General features: G+C 43.8%; 1 protein-coding gene across 2 annotated transcripts in view; it reads left to right on the top strand.

The window, feature by feature from the left end:
• Nucleotides 1-19,461, top strand: part of ror1 (receptor tyrosine kinase-like orphan receptor 1) — a 138,841-nt gene that overhangs the window by 78,408 nt on the left and 40,972 nt on the right. The window contains exon 2 of one of the 2 annotated variants that reach the window (XM_030432171.1): nucleotides 14,575-14,637. The exons of the other annotated variant lie outside the window; for it this stretch is intronic. Within the exon in view, the coding sequence (XP_030288031.1) occupies nucleotides 14,575-14,637 (63 nt within the window). The remainder of the gene's footprint in view (nucleotides 1-14,574; nucleotides 14,638-19,461) is intronic. 2 annotated transcript variants of the gene reach the window in all.

Genomic DNA, 19,461 nt, shown 5'->3' with positions numbered 1-19,461 from the left:
CAGAACCTTATTTCAGTGTATTTCAGCATTTTAGACGAGTTGGCCGCCATTTTGTGTCCTGTTCTGAAACGAAGGCTCACACATCTTAGCTGAAGCTGGAAAACAAGGCGGGCGCTGATCAAATTTGAATCAATATTGTGTTCCTGCAAAGCCTATTTATCGCCTCGGATCACTACACACACATTCTCTGTTCAGGTGGCCGTCAGTCCATTCTAGACTTTGCAGATCAATATTTGTTCTCTTTTCATCCTGCGATTATTTTTCTCCTTTAAATTGCCATTCAGCTCGCCTGGTGTCTTCACCATTCATCCCTCCATCTTCTGATCCTGACGGCGCTCTTCCTCCTTCGCCGCTTTTACAGGATTCACACATTATTTCTCTCCTCCCAACACACTGGTGATTGCCAACACAGACATATTCCAGTCTGTTTCCTTTCAGCGATTTTTCCCACAAAGTCACGATTACCTCACGTGTCAACATGTCTTCTCATCTTCTGTTCTTTTTAAACATATTGTGGCCGTCTGTTTTTTTTTTTTGTTTTTTTTGAGGCCGATCCAGAGCAGGTGTCCCCCATCCTCCTCAGCCTCCCTCCCTCTTTCTGACATTAGAGATGGGTCGAAGGGGGTTTTTCAAATCGGGGAGTCCGTCTCTACAACACACACACACGCGCGCACACACACACACACAATGTATACCCACAATAAACACTATGGGTCCATCTGGTTCTTCACTTACCAGGGCAGAAGGTAAATTTCATTATGAGAGAATCCCTTTTGACAAATCCTTCCCATTAAGGGAGCCTTCTGGGCCCCTGAATCACCTCAGTCCTCCCTCACTTGTAAAAAGCAATATCCTTTTTCCACTTTTGCTACTTAATTGTGTTTAATTTACTATTCCAGTCCCCTTCAGGAAATGAGATACTGTGTGCACTTTTGAGAAACAGTCTGCGGAATAGTCGTATTCGTTTGCAAGCTGAAACCGGATTATAGAGTTTGCTTCTTAGCGGATATAAATGCGCGTTTGATTGAATCAGGGACTGACTGACGGAGCGGAACTCTTGACAGTCAAAATTATATTATGTTTCCAATTCCGCTAAGCAAATTTTATACAAGTTTTCCGTGGTGGAAAGTGGAAACATAATGTAGAAGGTTTTTGTTTATGGCGGTAATGGTATTCTCGTAGTTGTCTTAAAATGTATATTATAAGCTCAGTTTTAGTGTTTGTAGCCTTTGTTGTAAAGGGGTGAAGATCTACATTAAAACACACACACGCACACACACACACACACACAGCCAGCAACACTAACAACAACAGACATCTTGGCTAAAGTAAATCTTACGTACCAAACTAGCTAAATAAATTATGCAAATGTGTAACTCTGTGATGGAGTGTGATGTCACAAAGTCACAGAAGTCAACTACTACAACTACAGACGAGGCATTTTGGGAGCAGTGTTTTCTGTGGGAGAGAGGAGCTTCTGTAAGTGTAGACTTTGGCCTTTTTAACCTTCAAGATCTTTTCCATGCACACAAACCTTTATAACACACTGAAGGAAAAAGCATAATGGGTCTCCTTTAAGTTCCTCTCACACAGATTAAATTTGATCTTGAATGACTGAATGTCATATCTGGCATTAATACCATCATTTTGTTGAAAGGTATCCTGTGCAGGGTTTTCCTGAAACATGCGCAGACTCATACAAAAACTAATCTCTCTCAATCATTACCTGTGATCCACCAGCAGTGTGTGGCGGTGTCTCTATCTGCAGAGACTCCGTCTGCATTTTCATGTTTTCTGATTATTTTTCTGTGTGTGGGACCTTTTCTTAGCATCAGTGATTCTGGAGAAAGATAGCTGATTTTTTAGCCTCATGTCCACGTCGTCAAATGCCATCGCTTGGGTTTAGTGGCTCACCAACCCAAAGCACCCGTGTTTGACGACATGAGCGTGCGACTCAACAGTCATCTGTCTTTCTCCAGAATCTCTGACTGCATCCTCGGATTGCCTGTTTACAAATCAATTTATCCACCAGTGTTTGTGCAGTTTGAATCATTCTGCATCGCTCAGCACATTCTGAAAATGTATGTGAAATCTGCTTTTTGTGGTTGTGCGCGTGGAAATGCTCCAGTCCGATTCCCTGGCCCTAAATCATTTTCTCTGCAGTAGCGGAAAGTGTTCTGGACGCCGGCAGTGTGGGTTTGCCTCTGGCCCGTTTACAGCTCGCTCTTTGGGGACACAAAGCTCTCACTTCTTCGTTCCCACCACTCATCTCTCCCATCATTCCCCTTTCTCCCTTCCATCCCTCTGTCTTCCTCATTAGCCGGCTAGCTTTTCCTCTAAACAAGTGGAGGAATGCCGGTGCTTATTTTCTTAACCTGGGACGAGGAGAGGTTCCTGGAGAGCATCAGTGTGATTGACAAGGAAGCGTGCTGGAATGGCTCAGACGCTCTCTGTTGGCCTCAGAGTCTCGCTGTTGGCAGCCCAGACGTGGTCTCCAATATAGAGCTGGAAAACCAAAGAATAAGAATAACACTGGAAGTATTTTCTGGAATGATATTTCTTTTCTTTCTCACTTTCATCTCTTTTTTCGGCCTTTTGTCTCTACAGCATATCTCCGTGTTTGTCCCCGCGTCAGTTTCTCCCTCTGTCCCGATCTAACTCTCTCTCTGGCCTGGAGTCAGATTTCTTGTGGTTCAGTCTATCCTACAGCGTCAGTCTTGAAGAGCTGACTAAGAGCCTTGAGTTGATGGAGACACGATGTCTCACACCCAGTTTCCGAGAAGCATCCCAAAATTTTTCAGCATGGTTTGTCTCTGCAGTCAAAAGCCAGAAATCAGTGGCCCGTGTTACACATCAGGTCAAACAGTTAAACAAAGAGTAAATGTGCAAACCACAATGATTCCATGAATGGAGCTCTTGGTGGAAAACGTCAGTAGAGTTATATATGGCTGTGGTCGTCTGTTGAATTTATATGACTGGTTATACACTTATCTTAAGGCAAAATCCTCATGCTGATGCAGGAATTTCTGACTTTTGATAACATGTCTTGGAAAATATCAATATTCAATGATGTTTTCGATACCGCAGGAAAACATTAATCTACATTTTATTCCCCTAATGTTGTTTAAAGTTCTAAGTTAGCTAGGTAATGTAAGTTAATTTACTAAACTCACTAGCTTTGGTGTAAAAATACTATGTAATATAGGCAATTTTAAATATTCAGAATAAATATGTATCAGTATTTGGATAATTTTGACAACACTACAACAAAATAAGGTAAATATTAGATCTAATAGACCACAAAACATTTGATTTTTTTTATTTTACACTTACAAGTTTTTTTTTAATATGCAGTCGAAGTATTATCAAATTGAATATACAATAATTTGCATGAATATCCTAGATGGATTCTGAACAAGTCACGTTTAAAATATGTGTTCCATTTGGTCGACATCTTTGAGTCAAAGGTTTTTACGGAGGGAATTTTGGATATCACTTTTTATTAGTCTATTTCACCACGTTTTAGAATTGAAATGATATATCAATCAGGCTAAGAATGATGAATGAACAAACCCCTCTGTAAAAACCTTCACTCCAAACTGGAATGTTCAGTGTATCTAAATGCTACTGGAGCGGGGATTTCTGGGATTTCTTTACGACTATAGAAATAATTATTTTTTCGGAAGAGATCTGAACGGAATCTGATGGACGACATGTTCGGAGGCAGAGCAGCTCAAAAACCACCAGTGCATAAAAAAGTACATTTTTGCCTGTGGTGTATGGCCTTAATAGTGCTTGGAAATGCAGAGAAATATGCAGACGTGTGCCAAATTGCATAACTTGAGATGTATGTATGACATGTGTGTTTTTGCATTTTTGCGTGTGTGATTTAATTGATTCATGCTGTAGAGTCAAAGCAATCATGACCTTGGCCTGACGCACGACACAGCAGCATTCTGGCTAATAATGCTAATGTTGTTCCAAATGACAGCATCGCCGTGCGTGACGTGTCGTTTAAAATCAAGCCTCTTCAGCTTGAGCTGGTCACGCTCTGTGTTTCATTAATAGTATCTGGTCTCAACACTCTCATTGATTTAATTTGGCCTGCCACCGCTTTTCAGTCACCATACATCGTGCAGACGAGGTGAGATGCTGGCGAGCGAGGAAATGCCAGCAGACGTAAAGAACAGTTTAGAATGGCGCCCAGCTCAACTGTAGTCACATGATGTCTAAATCCGAGTCACGTTTGAAATCCAGCAGCATTAAACTGGCGCTCCCAGATTCCTTCTGCTGGGGCCTCTCCTTTTGAATTTGTCATCATGGAGGAATCTGGGAATGTCTGCGGTGAGCTTATGGAGAGAGTGTGTGTGTGTGTGTGTGTGTGTGTGTGTGTGTGTGTCCCTGGCTTCACCTGAGCGCACGCACATGTACGTTTTTGTCCAACACACGAGCGCAGGCAGGCATGCAATATGGTATGCTTCTTATTCACACAATTCGCGCTGTTGGCACACGAGACGTTATTTATGGAAAAGTCACGTACGGAAAGCCAAGCGAGATGACTGTATTCATGTCTCACACACAGACAGCCTGACTGACTTTGGCCTTAGCTCTTAAATCTTACACTCCACACCTGACCCGGGACACACACAGACCTCAACACGGACGCAATGTGCGCCGTGCCCACATCATTAAACGCAGTGCTCGTGCTGCTCACTGCACTGAGCAACACGTCCTCTGCAAAAAGAGTGACACACTAACATGCAGGTGTGATGACTGTATTCACATTCCACAGACAGATGAACAGACGGACCTCTGCAGATTACGTCAAGGTCTCAGGGCTCAGTGGATCTGCTTGGAAGCGATCAGGTTTTCCAGAAAGCTGAGCGCTCACACACATACACACACACGCACGCACGCACGCACGCACACACACACACACACACACTTGTACAGGACCTGTCAGGTGAAAACAGATGAGCAGCACAGTAGGTGGTAACATGCTTGTGCGCATTCCTCACTAGTCTGCTTACACCGCTGGTAACTGGAGCTGAAGGGAGCCTCACCCAAAATGGGCCAACCAGGCCTTATACATCAGTAGGGTTTCCATTGCAGAGCCTCACGGGAACAGCAGGGGCTTGTGCATCAGCCTCTTTAACCTACGAGGCCATTCATAGTTCTATAGGGCCGAGCTGTGTGAGGAGGGCTTCTGTAGGGCCGTCAGCACAGCATGAAGTCCCTCCGAGAGCAAAAGTTTCTGTCATGACGATACAGACAAATGTGGAAGTAGACAATGGCTTGATATAGGACTCATAACACATGACATTACAGCCTTTTCCTGTAATGGAGAAGTGTGAAAGTGCCTTCACTGTGAATAAATCCAAACGCACCAAATAGACTTGTGTTCATTCCCGAGTTTGCGTGCTGTGTGTTTGCGTGGGTTTCCTTGGCGCTCTCAGGTTTCCTCCCATATTTCAAAGACATGGAAGTAGTCTGCTGGAGTGGAAACTTTGATTTGCCCCTGAGTGAAAATGAGTGGATTTTACCATTACAAAGCCCAGGAATGGTTTCCTGATTTTTTTATTTTTTTTTTCCAGTTCCCCCCGTGTATCTAGATATGGCGAATAAATGCACATTCACCACATAAACTAAACAAAGTGATGTCAAGTTCACAGACATTTTTCCCCACTGTTATTCTGTCTGTTAGACTAATCTACTTGTTGACGATTATTTTTTTAAGTACATTTTACTTGGAACCATTACTTTAAACAAACTTCCCTGTAAAAACAAAAACTCACTTTATCATGATTTGGGCCTGCTCAAAGTCAATAAAAGGTCCTGAAGGCTATATCACAATATTATATAAAGACAAAATATATCTTGGTATTTAAAGTACTTGACACAAATGACAAAATATCTTTGTCCATGTACTTCAGTATCAGTTATATGACAGTAACTGCTGGAATTACTATTCGTGCTTTCACAAAATATTCGGTGGTTATGTTCCCAGGAGGTCGCGAGGATTCAGAGTCCGTCTCGAGGACGTCACCTCGCCGTCCACTCAGCCATGCTCCCACCGTGCACTGAGGAATGCTGGGTAGTGACAGATGTCAGTGTGAGCCTGACACTGTGAGGTAATGTTCAGCGAAGTGACAAGCCGCTGTTTAAAGCACTTGTTGGTCCGTGTCAGCTTTTAGCTTATTCTTGGTGCACTTGGGTTTCCTCTGAAGTAGCCCCGCGGCAGTTGAAGAGCTCTCGGAAGATGTTGGTAGCCGAGCTTTATTTGGGTGTACGGATATGTATTGAAATCGGTCTTCAGTGCACAATTCTGTTTGAAGATATTTTTGGACCCAAACAGCCAACGGTTCCCTCTGACATTTATTTGTAGTCAAGCCAAATTCCAGTGCAGCGCGGCTTTCCAAAACATGTAGTATGAGTTGCATAAAATACCCTCCATGTCAGCTCTGCGTGATTTTTTGGACGGGAGGCAATAGTTCCTTCATTTTTTTTTTTTAATGTCGGAGCAAACGTCTGTTGCAACCCGAGCTTTTTCTTTCTCTCGTTGTCTATTGTTCAAATCCAAAAAGGGCCTCATCACGCAGCCCCCTTGTCATCTACCCTGCTCACATCTCTCTCCCCCACCGCTCAGCCCTCCCCCTTTACCACTCTCACCCCCTTCTGTGGTCTTATAAGGTTTCAGAGCAGAACTTTTGAGAGGGGATGGAGGACACTGTGTGTGTGTGTGTGTGTCTGTGTGTGTGTCTGTGTGTGTGTGTGTGTGTGTGTGTGTGTCCGTGTGTGTTATAGTGAATCCTGTGTTCTTTGGTCCATGATGTCCTTAGGTGAACACTCCCTGAAGTACCTGAACTGGGCCTTCTTTATTCCTCTTTATGCTCCAATTGAGCCTGGGAACAAACACACACACACACACACACACACACACACACACACACACACACACAAAAACAGGCAGGTGCAGCTCTACCAGCACGCACACACACACGCGCACAGGCACACATGAGCTGCGCAAGAGATCCCTGCCACTTTATCAGATAGTGTATTATATTTATTTCATAGCTCGTCATTGCGGCACACAGCCATCTTCGTCTGGTGTTTTTTTTCTCTACTGTCTCTAATTTCAGGGTATTTTAACTGAGGCTTATCAAAGTGTTGGTGGTAGTTTTGACAGTATTTCTCATTTGTTATAACAACATGTTGTACCTACCAGGGTGGCCACACATCCCCATAGCTAAAAACAATCCAGGAACGCAAGAATTGACCGCCTTAGTTTCTGTTATAGGATGTTCGAGGTCAGACAAGCTAGACCCAGCAAACTCCCGTTAAGCCAGGCGCTGCAGTTGAAAACGAGAGAGGCTTCGGTCTTTCCTGGCCAGCGATACTTCATGTCATCTTAAAAATACATCAGCAACAACCCTAAACACAACGCCTTCCATACGGTCAGGGTTGTGAGTGTCGCTTTCACAGGTCCTTCAGCAACATCCTTTCTTTCCTTTTCCAGCATAGACAAACCTAGCACATAAAAGATTAACAGGAAATGAGAAAGTTCGAGTCTGAGCGCCAAGCCTGCTCAACTGTTAGTGGAGCGCAGAGGGAAAATGGGCAGGACTTAGGCAGGGTCAGCTCAGGCAATCAGCCACATTTTAATCAAAAACCTAAAATGTATCTGGAAGAGAAGACAAAGTAAGTTAAGAGGGCTCGGGTTTAAAACTCAACCTGTCAACAGTATCTATCTAGCAGTTAACAGATTCTGCTTGCCACAGGTGTGTACGCACAAAATGTACTTGTGCAGTGAAGAATCATTCCTGAAATGTCGAGTCTCAGAGGTTACTTTGGCAAGTGCGATGTTATCAAATCTTGTGTCCGAGACTACGAAACAGGACCCGAGTTGTAATAAAGTCGAGTTTCATCTACCTACTCATTTCCCTCCCTGTGGCTCACCATGAGTCCCTGGACGCCGTGATGCCCGTGTGTGATTACTGTCACAGTTATTTACGTCTGACACAATGACAGTGAACAAGTTCTGCGGCCAACACAAACCTGCACTCTGCCCGGTGTGGGACAGAAGCCCACTTCTTAAAAAGCCGATTTTTACGAGCACCTTCACTCTGGTTTTATTATGAAGTTTCTTTTTTTATGTTCTCTCCTGCCGTCTTTCTTTCTGCGCTCTCACATTTTCCAAGTCGTCGTCTTCTTCCGTCCATTTATCTCCGAGGCCTCTCCTCTCCTTTACTTCTCTTCACCACCCTCCCTCCTTTTTCTCCTCATCTTGCCATGAGACATCTTTATTTTCTCAAATCCCCGTCCTTTCGCCAAGACTTTAACTTTCCGCTCGTTTTCCAATCTTGAGCCTAATTGTGCTAATAATTCATTAAGGCAGCTTGAGCCCTACATGGTGCTTTGTCCCGGATCTGGATGCAGGCCGTAGTCGGACGTAAGCTTCTTAGTTCACCCCTCTCATTGTCTGTAGCTGTACAGTGGGGTATATAAGACAAATGGATCGTGTATAGTGACATGAGAGAGTGGTTTGACGGGAAAGTCAAAGCAGGAACGTGAGGAGATTTCTTTTTCAGTAGAAGCACGTAAATTCAGACAATAAAACAGTAAGGACACCAGAAGGAAGAGAGGAATTTGCTAAACGGAAAGACAGAGATCGGATGAAGACAAATCGGAGAGGGAAGTGTTTATCGCTCCTGAATTTCCCTCATCTCCGTACCACTCCCTTTCACCTCTGTACGACAGAAATGTGACATAGCTATATTGTGAAAATGGTGGGTTTGCCACTTTTTCAGATAACCCCGGAGCTGGGTCAGTTTTCCAGCTAATAGGGAAGGAAGCGGACCTTGGGAGAGGCCCTAATAACAGAGCGGGAGAGCTCATACATCAGACTCACTCACCACACCAACCGGCCTGGCTCCAAACACAGTCCCCCAGACCATATAACAGCATATTAGCTGCAACGCATAACCGCTCAAATTAAACATTTCGGATTTTCGGTTCAGCTTTACTCGGAGGCGCTCCGTCTTTCTCACTTTCTCCCTGAGGCCTCTCCCTCATTCCTATGCCTTGAAGTTTGAAGCTCTGCACAAATTCCCATATACGCGGCCGTCACAGTAAAGTCACACTGAACTCTCAGAGCTTTATAGGGGTTAAGCTCATGTCCCTGCATGATTTTTATCAGCACTAGCCAAATACAGCTGGACGAGGATCACAGACCGCTCTCATGGAACTTTCTGTGCCGAGATTCGATGTCTGGACTTCTCAAAGGCACCTTCATGTCAACCATTCACTGTATATTTTGCCACTACGGTGGCAATTGAAGTGGCACTCAGTTGCAAATGAAAGAAGAGCTTCCAAAGCTTTCAGTTGTATGAAATGTGCAATACCAGCCAAGAGGGGAAAGTGATACTATAATAAAGGTTGTCAGGCACCCAGATTTTTGATGCGTGTTCACAGCCATACCAAAGTGGCCTCTGAAGTTTGACCATATCACTACTGACATGCTATGGAAATATGTGCGCGCCTCTGTGACCCAGGTTATATTGCTCCTCTTTGAAGGAACTTTAAAGGAAATTAATGTGAAATTTAGAGTTTTTAACAGTTCAGATAATCGTCATTTTTAATGAAAATCCAATGGGCAGAGATGGTATCAATACATGAATATCTCTGGGAAGCTAACTCGTGGCTGTTCAAAATGGGAGGGATGTGAAATGGTAGACAAGCAGTGAAAATATCGCTTGGCTCTTGGCTGCTGAGAGAACAGGAAGCTGACTTTGGCTGATGCTGATAAATACTCTGAGAAAGGGCATGAAAAGGGGATTTCTGGAGACACTGTAGGTGTGAGCCACATACAGATGAAGTGACGGTAGTACTGTTATCAGCTTATATTGGAGTTATGTACTGCAGTGCCAGTATTCTATCAAAACGGAGCCAGTTCCATTCCAGTTCGCCAACCAATTTTAGAAGTGTTCGCAATATTTTGACTAAAAAAGAAATGGTAGGTTTTTCTTTGAATCAAAGTGCAAACTAAAGTAGATGGTTCATATTCTTCAGGTCAGTCTGTATTGTCCAACACCCTGCATTGATGAGGCATTCTTGACAAAAAAAAAAAATATAAAACATGGTGGAAACACAGGCTGGTGAGGTTTGAAGAACAGAATTCAGTGAAGAACCGGTGTTTAAAATGACTGGAGACGGGATTGAAGAATTGCAAGGGAGTGATATGTTGACAGATTTGCATACCTGCAGTTAACTGACATTAGACAAGTTGTTTGCTGTAACGGCAATAATAATACTGCTTGGAAAACTCCTTGGGGTTGGAAGTTGTCTGTTCCCCCTAAATACGAATGTATTGCTTTATGACTTATGCAAACTCTGAGGGCATCTGAATTTGAGTTTGCAAAGTGTGTTTGCAAGCAAGTCGTTGTACCTAAATAACATGAAAGTTGTGTCTTTACCTTGGAATCTGACCCATATGAACATTTTCCGACCCCAACAGCAGTATGACATTCACAAGTGCTCATACCTAACAACAAAATGGATGGTTGTCTGTTCCCTTACGAAATGACCCAAATTACAGTGAAACAAAACTGTTCACTTTCTGATCTGCGACCTCAATAGTTACATTTGGGTAATGTGTAGGCAACTGAAATTGCTTGGCTAAGGTTGTGGTCATGGTTAAAAAGACCAATGTTGACTGTTGACTGGAAAGTGGATGCTAACTGCGGTCTCAGGGTAAAGTCAGAACCTTTGTCGGACACTTTGTACTAGTGCGAGTGAATATTTTAGCTCAAACCCAGCCCGATTCGCCGCTACATACACTACTTCATAGTGGGTCATACTGGCAGACCAGAATCTTTACAACACGCATTCCAGTTAACATATGGGGGGCCGTCAGAGTCTGTATCGTGATCAAATCCGGGACCAGAATTACAACTGCGAGAACCATTGATCTGAGCTGACACGGGCGCTGTGAAGGTATCTATTTTTAGGCCCTCTTTAATCGTAATCGAAATGCCTCCCTCAGTTACTGAGAAACATTAGAAAGCTAATCTCAAAATTACCCCGCAAATCATCCAAATATTCCAGATGATTGTCTCAATGAAAGAGAGCTAACAGATGTGACCTAAATAGGGGAGATATAAAGTGGAGAGAGAGAAATGGAGGAAAAACAGATTGAATAGCCTCCCGTCAAAATGGACAGCTGTCTTATCTGCTAAAGTAAAGCCAATAAAATTTACTGCGCTGTTTTTCCTCCTTGGAAAAGGGAGTAAGACAAAGGCGGACTGAGCAAAATCACAAAAGAAAATATGACTTCCTCATGACATTTCCTCTCAAAATGATGCAGCTGTGCTTTCTCCGTATCATGTTTAGAAGCTTCCTCATGGCACATCCTTCCCTTCCCTGTATATTCCCATGTCCAGCTCCTCTATTGAACTCTCACCTGGCTGCACTTGGCTGGCTTTGTGTTAGTGAAGCTAGTGAACTGCGACGTCCCCTCTCCTCTGTCCTTTGTAAACCACAGAGCTCCGTGTTTCTTTGAGCCCACCCGTCCAGAACACGGAGAGAATTCAGACCCACCTTGGGGGCAAAGACTCGCTATAATACACTGTCATGTTAGGAGCCTCCACCAGCGAACCAGCAAGTCATTTTGGGTCCCACGACTCAAGGGAAAGGAAACCACGGGAGGAAGAGTTTCTCATAGTCCAAAAAACAGACATCCGTTTAATGAAGAGAAAACTTAAAGCTGCTGTCAGTAAGATGGTAATACTGATGCTTTGGGGTTGTAGGTTGGGCTGCCATCCAAAAGTATTGGAAAGTTTGGAATGAGACTCAAAAATCTGCATCTTGCTCGCAGGAACTTAAATGAACACCAGAGCTGAAATTGGCATTAGGAGAGCGAGTTAGCTGTTAGCTGGCAGCGAGCAGAAGAGTCCCTGCGGTGTGTTTTTCTAAACAAGCTAACAACTATGGAGCTAAGAGCTTGAAGCTAATCAAGCTAAACCCACAGCGGGACCGGGAGATCCTGTTATCGGGGGAACATGGCACCGTCAACTTGAGTTTAATGTGACAAGTAACAGTTGCAGTAAACAAATGTACTGAGGTAAAATCAACTTGAATGCTAATACTTTTAACTACAGATGATGTTAATACTGAAGTTGAAACAACATGTTAATTTCGGTCATAATTGTTCTTTAGCGACCGCTGTGGGATGGTGCTGAAAAACCTTTTGAGCACTGAAAACACTGCTGTCTATACAACACATCAGCCCCACCCCCCCACCCCCGTGCTGCCGCATATCTGCAACAACCTGAAGCATAACTCATAAAGCTGCTAGCCGGGGTTGTTTTCATCCGGTTGCAGAGCCTCCAGACTCCCCTCACTAACAGGTGCAGAGGCCCAAAGCTCATGCTCATTAACACAGCTCATTTCACAAGCACCACCACAAAGTCGTTACCATCCTGACACAGCACGCGTGAAACAACACATTATCACCCAATTAGCATGACCCCATGTCAGGCGCCTGTTTGACTGCAGACTTTCCCCTTCCTTACCCACCCGGACTGTCACCCTGCACAGCACGCGCGCAAACGGTAATGCTGTAATTCGTAAATTCATCATTAAAGTCTCGTTTTATTTAAAGCTCTTTTTCAATTTCTTTGCGAGAACATGTGCAAGAACAGTGCGCTCAAGGGAAGGCTAGGTTTGCAGATAAGTTTGGGTTGGGTAGTTTGTGAACGTAAGACTCATGACCTCAGTTGGCTGGCAGCCATCTGCTCATTCATCATGTTAAACTGTCCCAGGCTGCACACACTGGGTTCAGCCTGAAAAGCAGAACTCGTTGTAATTGTGGGATAATGTAAATGCGTTGAGTGTTTGTCAGTCGTCCGGTGTCCCAAGGGTCAGCAAAGATAAAACTGTTTCAGGTTCCATCCTTGTCAGTCCTGCATGTTTGAGTCCTGCGCAGGCTCTTTCACTCATCAGGAATCACCTTCTGACCTGTGTCAGGGCGCACTGAAGCCCATTTTCTGTCTCGTCTCCCCTGAAATGAAAAACAGAGGGCCGCTCTGTCGTCAGCTGGTAATAACGCAGCATTAGGTCCACATGGCCCGCTGATAGGCTCCCTGTTATACATTCAAACCTTTGATCCACACCAGCACATGTACAATTCTATCACCACTGTTGTTTTGTATTTAAGATGGGAAACTCTGAACGCCCGATGTGTGTTTGTGTCTGTATGCAGTCTTGCATATTTAGGAAAGTGGCTCCAACACTGTGGTTGTTTATATGATGATTAATATGATTTGAGCAGCAAGCAACCGTACATATGTTTACCCTGTTATTTGACTTTGTTTGACTGCTGTTAATGTTTGAAGAGTTCGTTCACATATACAGACACAAATCCCATTTTAAACCAAACTTAGTATGTGTGTTAAACATGGATAAACCTGCTAAAAATAAACAATTCACTCCCTTCCCATTGCCTCATGTACATGTATCCATAGGTCTGTCCGTCCCATTCTTGTGAATGCAATATCTCAAGAACACCCTGAGAGAATTTCTTTACATTTAGCAGAAATGTCCACTTGGGCTCTCAGTGATGGACTGATTAGACTTTCGGTAATTCTTGTTCTCTGGTGTGTCGCACTTGTGTCGCCAAAAAAGCCCCGGAATCGTGCCTTCAGTTCGCAGACGTTCAACGATCGTCATGACATCGCGTTGGAAGAGGGGCATCAGGTATCTGCCGATCAAAGCTGGAGCCGATAAATACCTGTGATGCAGAGTCATTTGAACACTGAAGATAAAAGCCAGATGTTAGCGGGTGTCAGCAAGTTTTTTTTAAGTCCAGAGTGGAAAGGGGCAGAAGGGAGGTTTCCAGATGTGTTTAGCATTGGGCTGCTGATTGACCTACTCCGCTCTGATTGAACAACTTTTTTTAAAGGCATTTTCATGGCTTTAGACCTTTTTACTTGCAGCAAAGGGGAAACAGGCCGGATTTGAACCCTTGCGAGGACACAGCCTCTACACATGGGGCACATGCTACAAACTGAGCTACAGGGGTGCCCAACTGCACAGCTTCCTTGTCCTGATTTCACTATACTGGCACTCTTGTTGCTTGTTTTTCACTGTGACAATCATTTTTTCCTCCATTTAGTTTTGATTACTTTTCTGTTGTTGAGTCAGAGTAGAAAATAAGTGTGTTCCTTTCTGCCAAGGCAATCAAAACGCTTGGTTGCAACTCTGCATGTCAGAGGATATTTGCATAAAAGTGAAGCCTCCCTCAGCCTCCCTTCCCCACGCAGCACCACCGGATGACTTTTGACTCTGTGCGTCAAGTTCACATTCCCAACGAACAGCATCCTGTGTCATTTCCACTGTTTTGCTTCTGTATTTGCGAGTGGGGCCGAAGCTCACAGCGCATACTTTTTTTCACTCACTCTTCCACATTTATTCTAATTGCAGGGTTCACGATCCACCGTTTGAAACATCAGTGGAAAGTTGGAGGGCCCGACAGTCAGAAAACATGCTAATAGTCTTCTCCGTTTCCTCTGTTTACAGGGTCTGAGTTTCCCCAAGACCCCAGTGTGCTAGCTACCACTTCATGGAACACCTCTAGTGATGGTAAATGCACACACATAAACACACACACTAACACACACACACACACAAAGCATGGCTCAATTTGAACACATCTCTAACAAACCTCTTCCCGGACGGCCTGTGAACGTGTCTGTTAAAATGCAATGCATGATGATATGTTCGCAGTGCCGTTAACGCACGGTGCGTTGAACTGTGACCCCCCCGTGTGCTTTCTAAAAATTACATTAAATGATGTGTTAAAAATTACACATCCTCTGTGAATGGTCACCTTCAGCCAACCAGACAACACCCCTTGTCCCAGCGTAGGCCAGTCGTGGAGGATAATTGGAGGAATGAATTACACATTGATCTACTCAACATGTGGGAAAACAGCCACAGGTGCACTGCATTTCCATAATTTCCACTGACCTACTTTTAGTTCTGTCTTTAGCAGCCATTAAGTGACCATCTTTTAAACCTTTTGCCACGTATAATCATCTAAGTATCTTTAAGCTTGACTTCTACGGTGCTCCCCTGACTTCATCAACTTGCTCAGTGAAAAGTTAAACAAAAACCCAAAGTTGTTTGCAGATGTGCTGCGGGAGCCGATCACATGACGGAGGTTGTAACGGAGCTGTGGTTGCAGACATTGAAGCACATTTTCTGTCTTCCGTCACAGGTAGAAATGTCCTTCATTTGTGTGGATTGCTTCTGAAAGAGGCCGTAGAGCTTATAGCTTTAATTTGTTGCATTCAGTGGTTTGTAAAATAAAACAGACATCAGAGATTACCAGACGTCGACCATTGACGCCTTTACGGAATTTATTCTGGTTTTTGACTGCCGAAAACATCTCTAGACATCGACTTTTATAGACCAGATTAATTGATAAACAGTATAGTCAGCAGTTGCAGTCCTACAGAGGATGCCCGCAATGAACCGAGGTACGCAGGGTGCATCGCATAGCTATCGTGCAAACATGAACAGTGTTAAAATAAGAAATACAAGTGCTTTCCTACCAAACTGTTTTTACATGCAGGGGAGAACTGAAATGATGAGCTCATCATCTCCAGGAGTTTCACATTCCAACAATGGCTCCTGCATTGGACAGGCTTGTTGGACAAGTCTTGTCAACAAGTCAGATTTAACATGCATGCCACCTGGTCCAAAACCCCAAGAAAATTGACTGTGGGATGCAATATGCAGACGAAATTGCCTTTTAAAGCTGCTTGGCTCTTCCACACAGGCTTGGTTAGCTTATTCCTTCCCTTCCTTGATCAAAAAGGATTTTTTTTTCCCCAGTTGATTGAAATTATGTCTTTTGTGGCGAGGATGGTCACGTCTCCTAGAGCTGCCCAGGTTTAGATCAGCAGATCCTGGTGGAGGGAGGATTTAATACTGCTGTTCTCCTGTCATCGCCGCAGGAACAACTGAGTCAGAACCATAAATGATTCTGGTTCAACGGTTCTGGCTATATTCTTAACACTGTTGCCCAGAGTTATCAGTCAAATCCTGCCTCTTCTCCTCTGGTTCCCCCTGGGCTTGGAGAGCCGGCATCTGCCTCATCCTCCACGAAGATATCCTAACTTGGAAGATCCTCAACATGAGACTTCATTGAACTTGACCTTCATTCCTACTCTCTCATTTAGTCGAGTTTGTTTAAGTCATCTCTCACAAAGCCAAGTCTCCCACAACATCCGCCCCACAGCCGATTCTGTGTACACAAAATACACAGGCTAAAAAAAAAAAAAAATGAGGACGGTAGTTTCTGGACATGATGGAGAAGTTTAGTCAAGATAATGATTATGGTGACAATCAAGGATGTTTAAAAAGTCATAAATACGATGAGGAGCAGCTCCAAACAAATCCTAGAAACAGCTCTGTTTTTCCACAACAACATAAAATATGAAAAAGGCGCACGCTTACCCCATGTGCTCACAGTAGTGTATCTGTGTGTGTGTGTGTGTGTGTGTGTGTGTGTGTGTCATTTGGAGCTCGGCCCCATGACTAACATCTGCTTCTTATCTGATGGATGGATGGTGATTGCACCACTTGTTTTGTCTGCAGGCGGGGAATGGTTTTGATTGACCAAGCAGACAGCATTCAGGTAGCGTGGCTCTATCAGTATGCATCAGTAGCAGGAAGTTATCATGCTGAAAGAGGCTCATTATTGGGCTGAAATCAGGGGTGATGATAGTTTACTGAACTCATTTTCCCCTGGGCTTTCTTTCTGTCTTTCTTTTCCTCTCTCTCTTTCTTTTTCTTTGTCTCATTTGGTCCATTTAGCTTCCCTCACTTCCTTTCCTCCCTCACTCTCTCTCCCTCCCTGTTGGAGCGCGACCCAACTTTAATGAAATTCACCTTTCGCCATAGCTGGCAGGGCTACAGTCCCAGCTCCTCAGTGTATCCTCAGAGTATGTTTAGTTAGCTGTGCGGCCACTCAGGTTTCTGTGCCTGCGTCGTGCTGAGGGCGGCCTGCTAGCACAGCTTTGCGCCCGTGTGACTTATTCAGCGTGTGTCCACGTACACATCACAAAAGGTGTTGCTCAACCCGTCCAGTGCGGAGCATGCAGAGTTTGTGTGTGTGTGTGAGTTGCGGTCGCGTGGGTGTGCGTGCGTTTACGTTCGTGTGCCTGCGCGGGAGCGTCGGATTGTACGTAAACCGCCGCGAGAAAATGCAGGCTGGTGACATGGCGACCATTTAGTTGACTGCCACATTAAAGGGACAGTCCGCCGCGACGGTTTGAGTTTCACAGTGCTCCTGGTGCCAAATACCACAACACTCACCACGAGACGATTACATACAGAGTGTCTTTGTTACACAGACACTGGCAGGACATCCTCCTGTTCTTTCTATTCCTCCACCTCACCTCGGTTCCCATCGTCTCCTCTCGTCTCTTCCCCCCTTCTTCTCCTCCCCACTGCTTTATTGTCAGTTATTATAACGGCTAATGAAGTGTGCAGGCCCACCCCTCCAAAGACCATTTTCTTTTCCATCAACTCAACTAATGAGACGGTGATAAAGTGACCCACTTGCCTTTGGCGAAGCACACTTTTTTTTTATAAGCGAATCTGTTCTCATTTAATATGCGAGGTGCTTTTTAGTTTTTAGATCATACGGTCAGACTCAACAGGCGCACGCAGGCGGTGAAGTGTTGCATCACCATGTAGGCAAGACTCGGTTCACTGCACTCATAGGCACAGATTCCCAGCAGATCCCTCGTGACTGCGTGTTGATGGTTGGGATATTTAAAAAAAGAGAGAGATGGAAACACACGCCCACACACATTAGGAAGCATACACACACACACACACACACACTGTTTCACACCCTCATGAAGACAATTGTGTCACCAGTAGCAGTGACCTCAGGTTCTACCAGTGTTTCACACGTCTGTGATCGGTGTCAGCTTCGCATATTGAGTGTGGCAGTTTGTTTTTGTGTGTGTAAGTGCGGTTGACGGAGGTGATGACTTGACTGCACGGAGTGTTGCGATATTTTTCGTGAGTCACATATGACACACAGCTAGAGCTGCCCTAAAAGCATGCATCTCTGAGTTTGGGGATTTTTACGTAAACAGATGTCATGCCTCTGTAAGACTACTGCATTTACAACCCCGGGACAGTGTTTGAAATGTAGATAAAAGCAGAATGCAATCCCAACCTAGCTCCGTTTACAAGGTTTTTGAACTGAACTTTTTGAAGAAAGGAGGACAACAATAAAATCTCAACCGGACACATAATCAAAAGAGCACAACACAATACAGACCAAAATGACGACGCCATCTCACCATTTATCACAGCTCCAGTTGGAGGCAGAGAGCAGTATCAGCAAAGGTCAACACAAATCTTAGTAATCCTGCTATGGATGCAAGAGTATATCATTTAGTTTTACTGCAAAATGATTATAGTTAAAATAAAATAATACAGTTAAATACAGGATTCGTACGGGTGCTTGAAGTCCTTGAAAGTGCTTGAATTTCAATGTTGTGTTTTCAAGGTCTGAAAAGTGCTTGGATTTTAGTTTAAGTGCTTGAAAGTGCTTGACATTATGACTCTGTGTCTTGGCAACATTGGGATCAGACTGGATAGTTTTCTTATTACAAGCAGAAATAAAATCAGTGTGTGTGTGTGTATGTATCATCACACATGCAGCCTGGTAGCAATAGAGAAGGACGGCTGAGGAGAAGGTGAATTTGATGCAATTTGGACTGATGACACGTTCAATATTAATAAACTTTGATGAATAAGCGAAAATCTTATTAAAGTTTATGTCAAAAAAGAAAATTACAGGGTGCTCTCAGGTCTCTCTTTGGCCCGGTGCAAGTGTACCTGAAGAACGCCAAGTGGCTTCCTTTTTTTGGATAAAACTTTGTGTTCTCCTTTAATTTCTAAAGTTTTTGCTATCATGAAACATCATTTTAGATGTTTACAGCATAATACAATGTACATAATTGTGATAAAAAGTTAAAAAAAAAAGTAATCATGAGTATATATATTCCTGTAGATGTGTATTTTACCCCAGCGATAACGTGCTGGAACATTTTGTAAATGACCCTTAAAAGTGCTTGAAAAGTGCTTGAATTTGACCTTGAAAAATGTGTACGAACCCTGTAAATAAATGATGAGATGTCTTTGCAGTAAACCTTGTTTTTCTCTCAGCAATGATGACAGATTGTTTCACACTTAACGTAATGGCCCATTCTGAAATTTTGAAGACTTAAGACTTTGACTTTGTGTAAGTTGGTTAATGTGACATGTTCAGTGTAAACAACACAGCGGAGAAAAGTGCAACGAGAAAATCTTTTTCCTTAAAGAAACTGGCTCCATGCCTCCCCTCTCAGGCTCCTTTCCGCTTGTCTCGTGACA

This window comes from Sparus aurata, chromosome 11 (assembly GCF_900880675.1).
Source record: "Sparus aurata chromosome 11, fSpaAur1.1, whole genome shotgun sequence".
Classification (NCBI taxonomy): Eukaryota; Metazoa; Chordata; class Actinopteri; order Spariformes; family Sparidae; genus Sparus; species Sparus aurata.
This window is presented reverse-complemented; position numbering and strand designations above follow the sequence as displayed.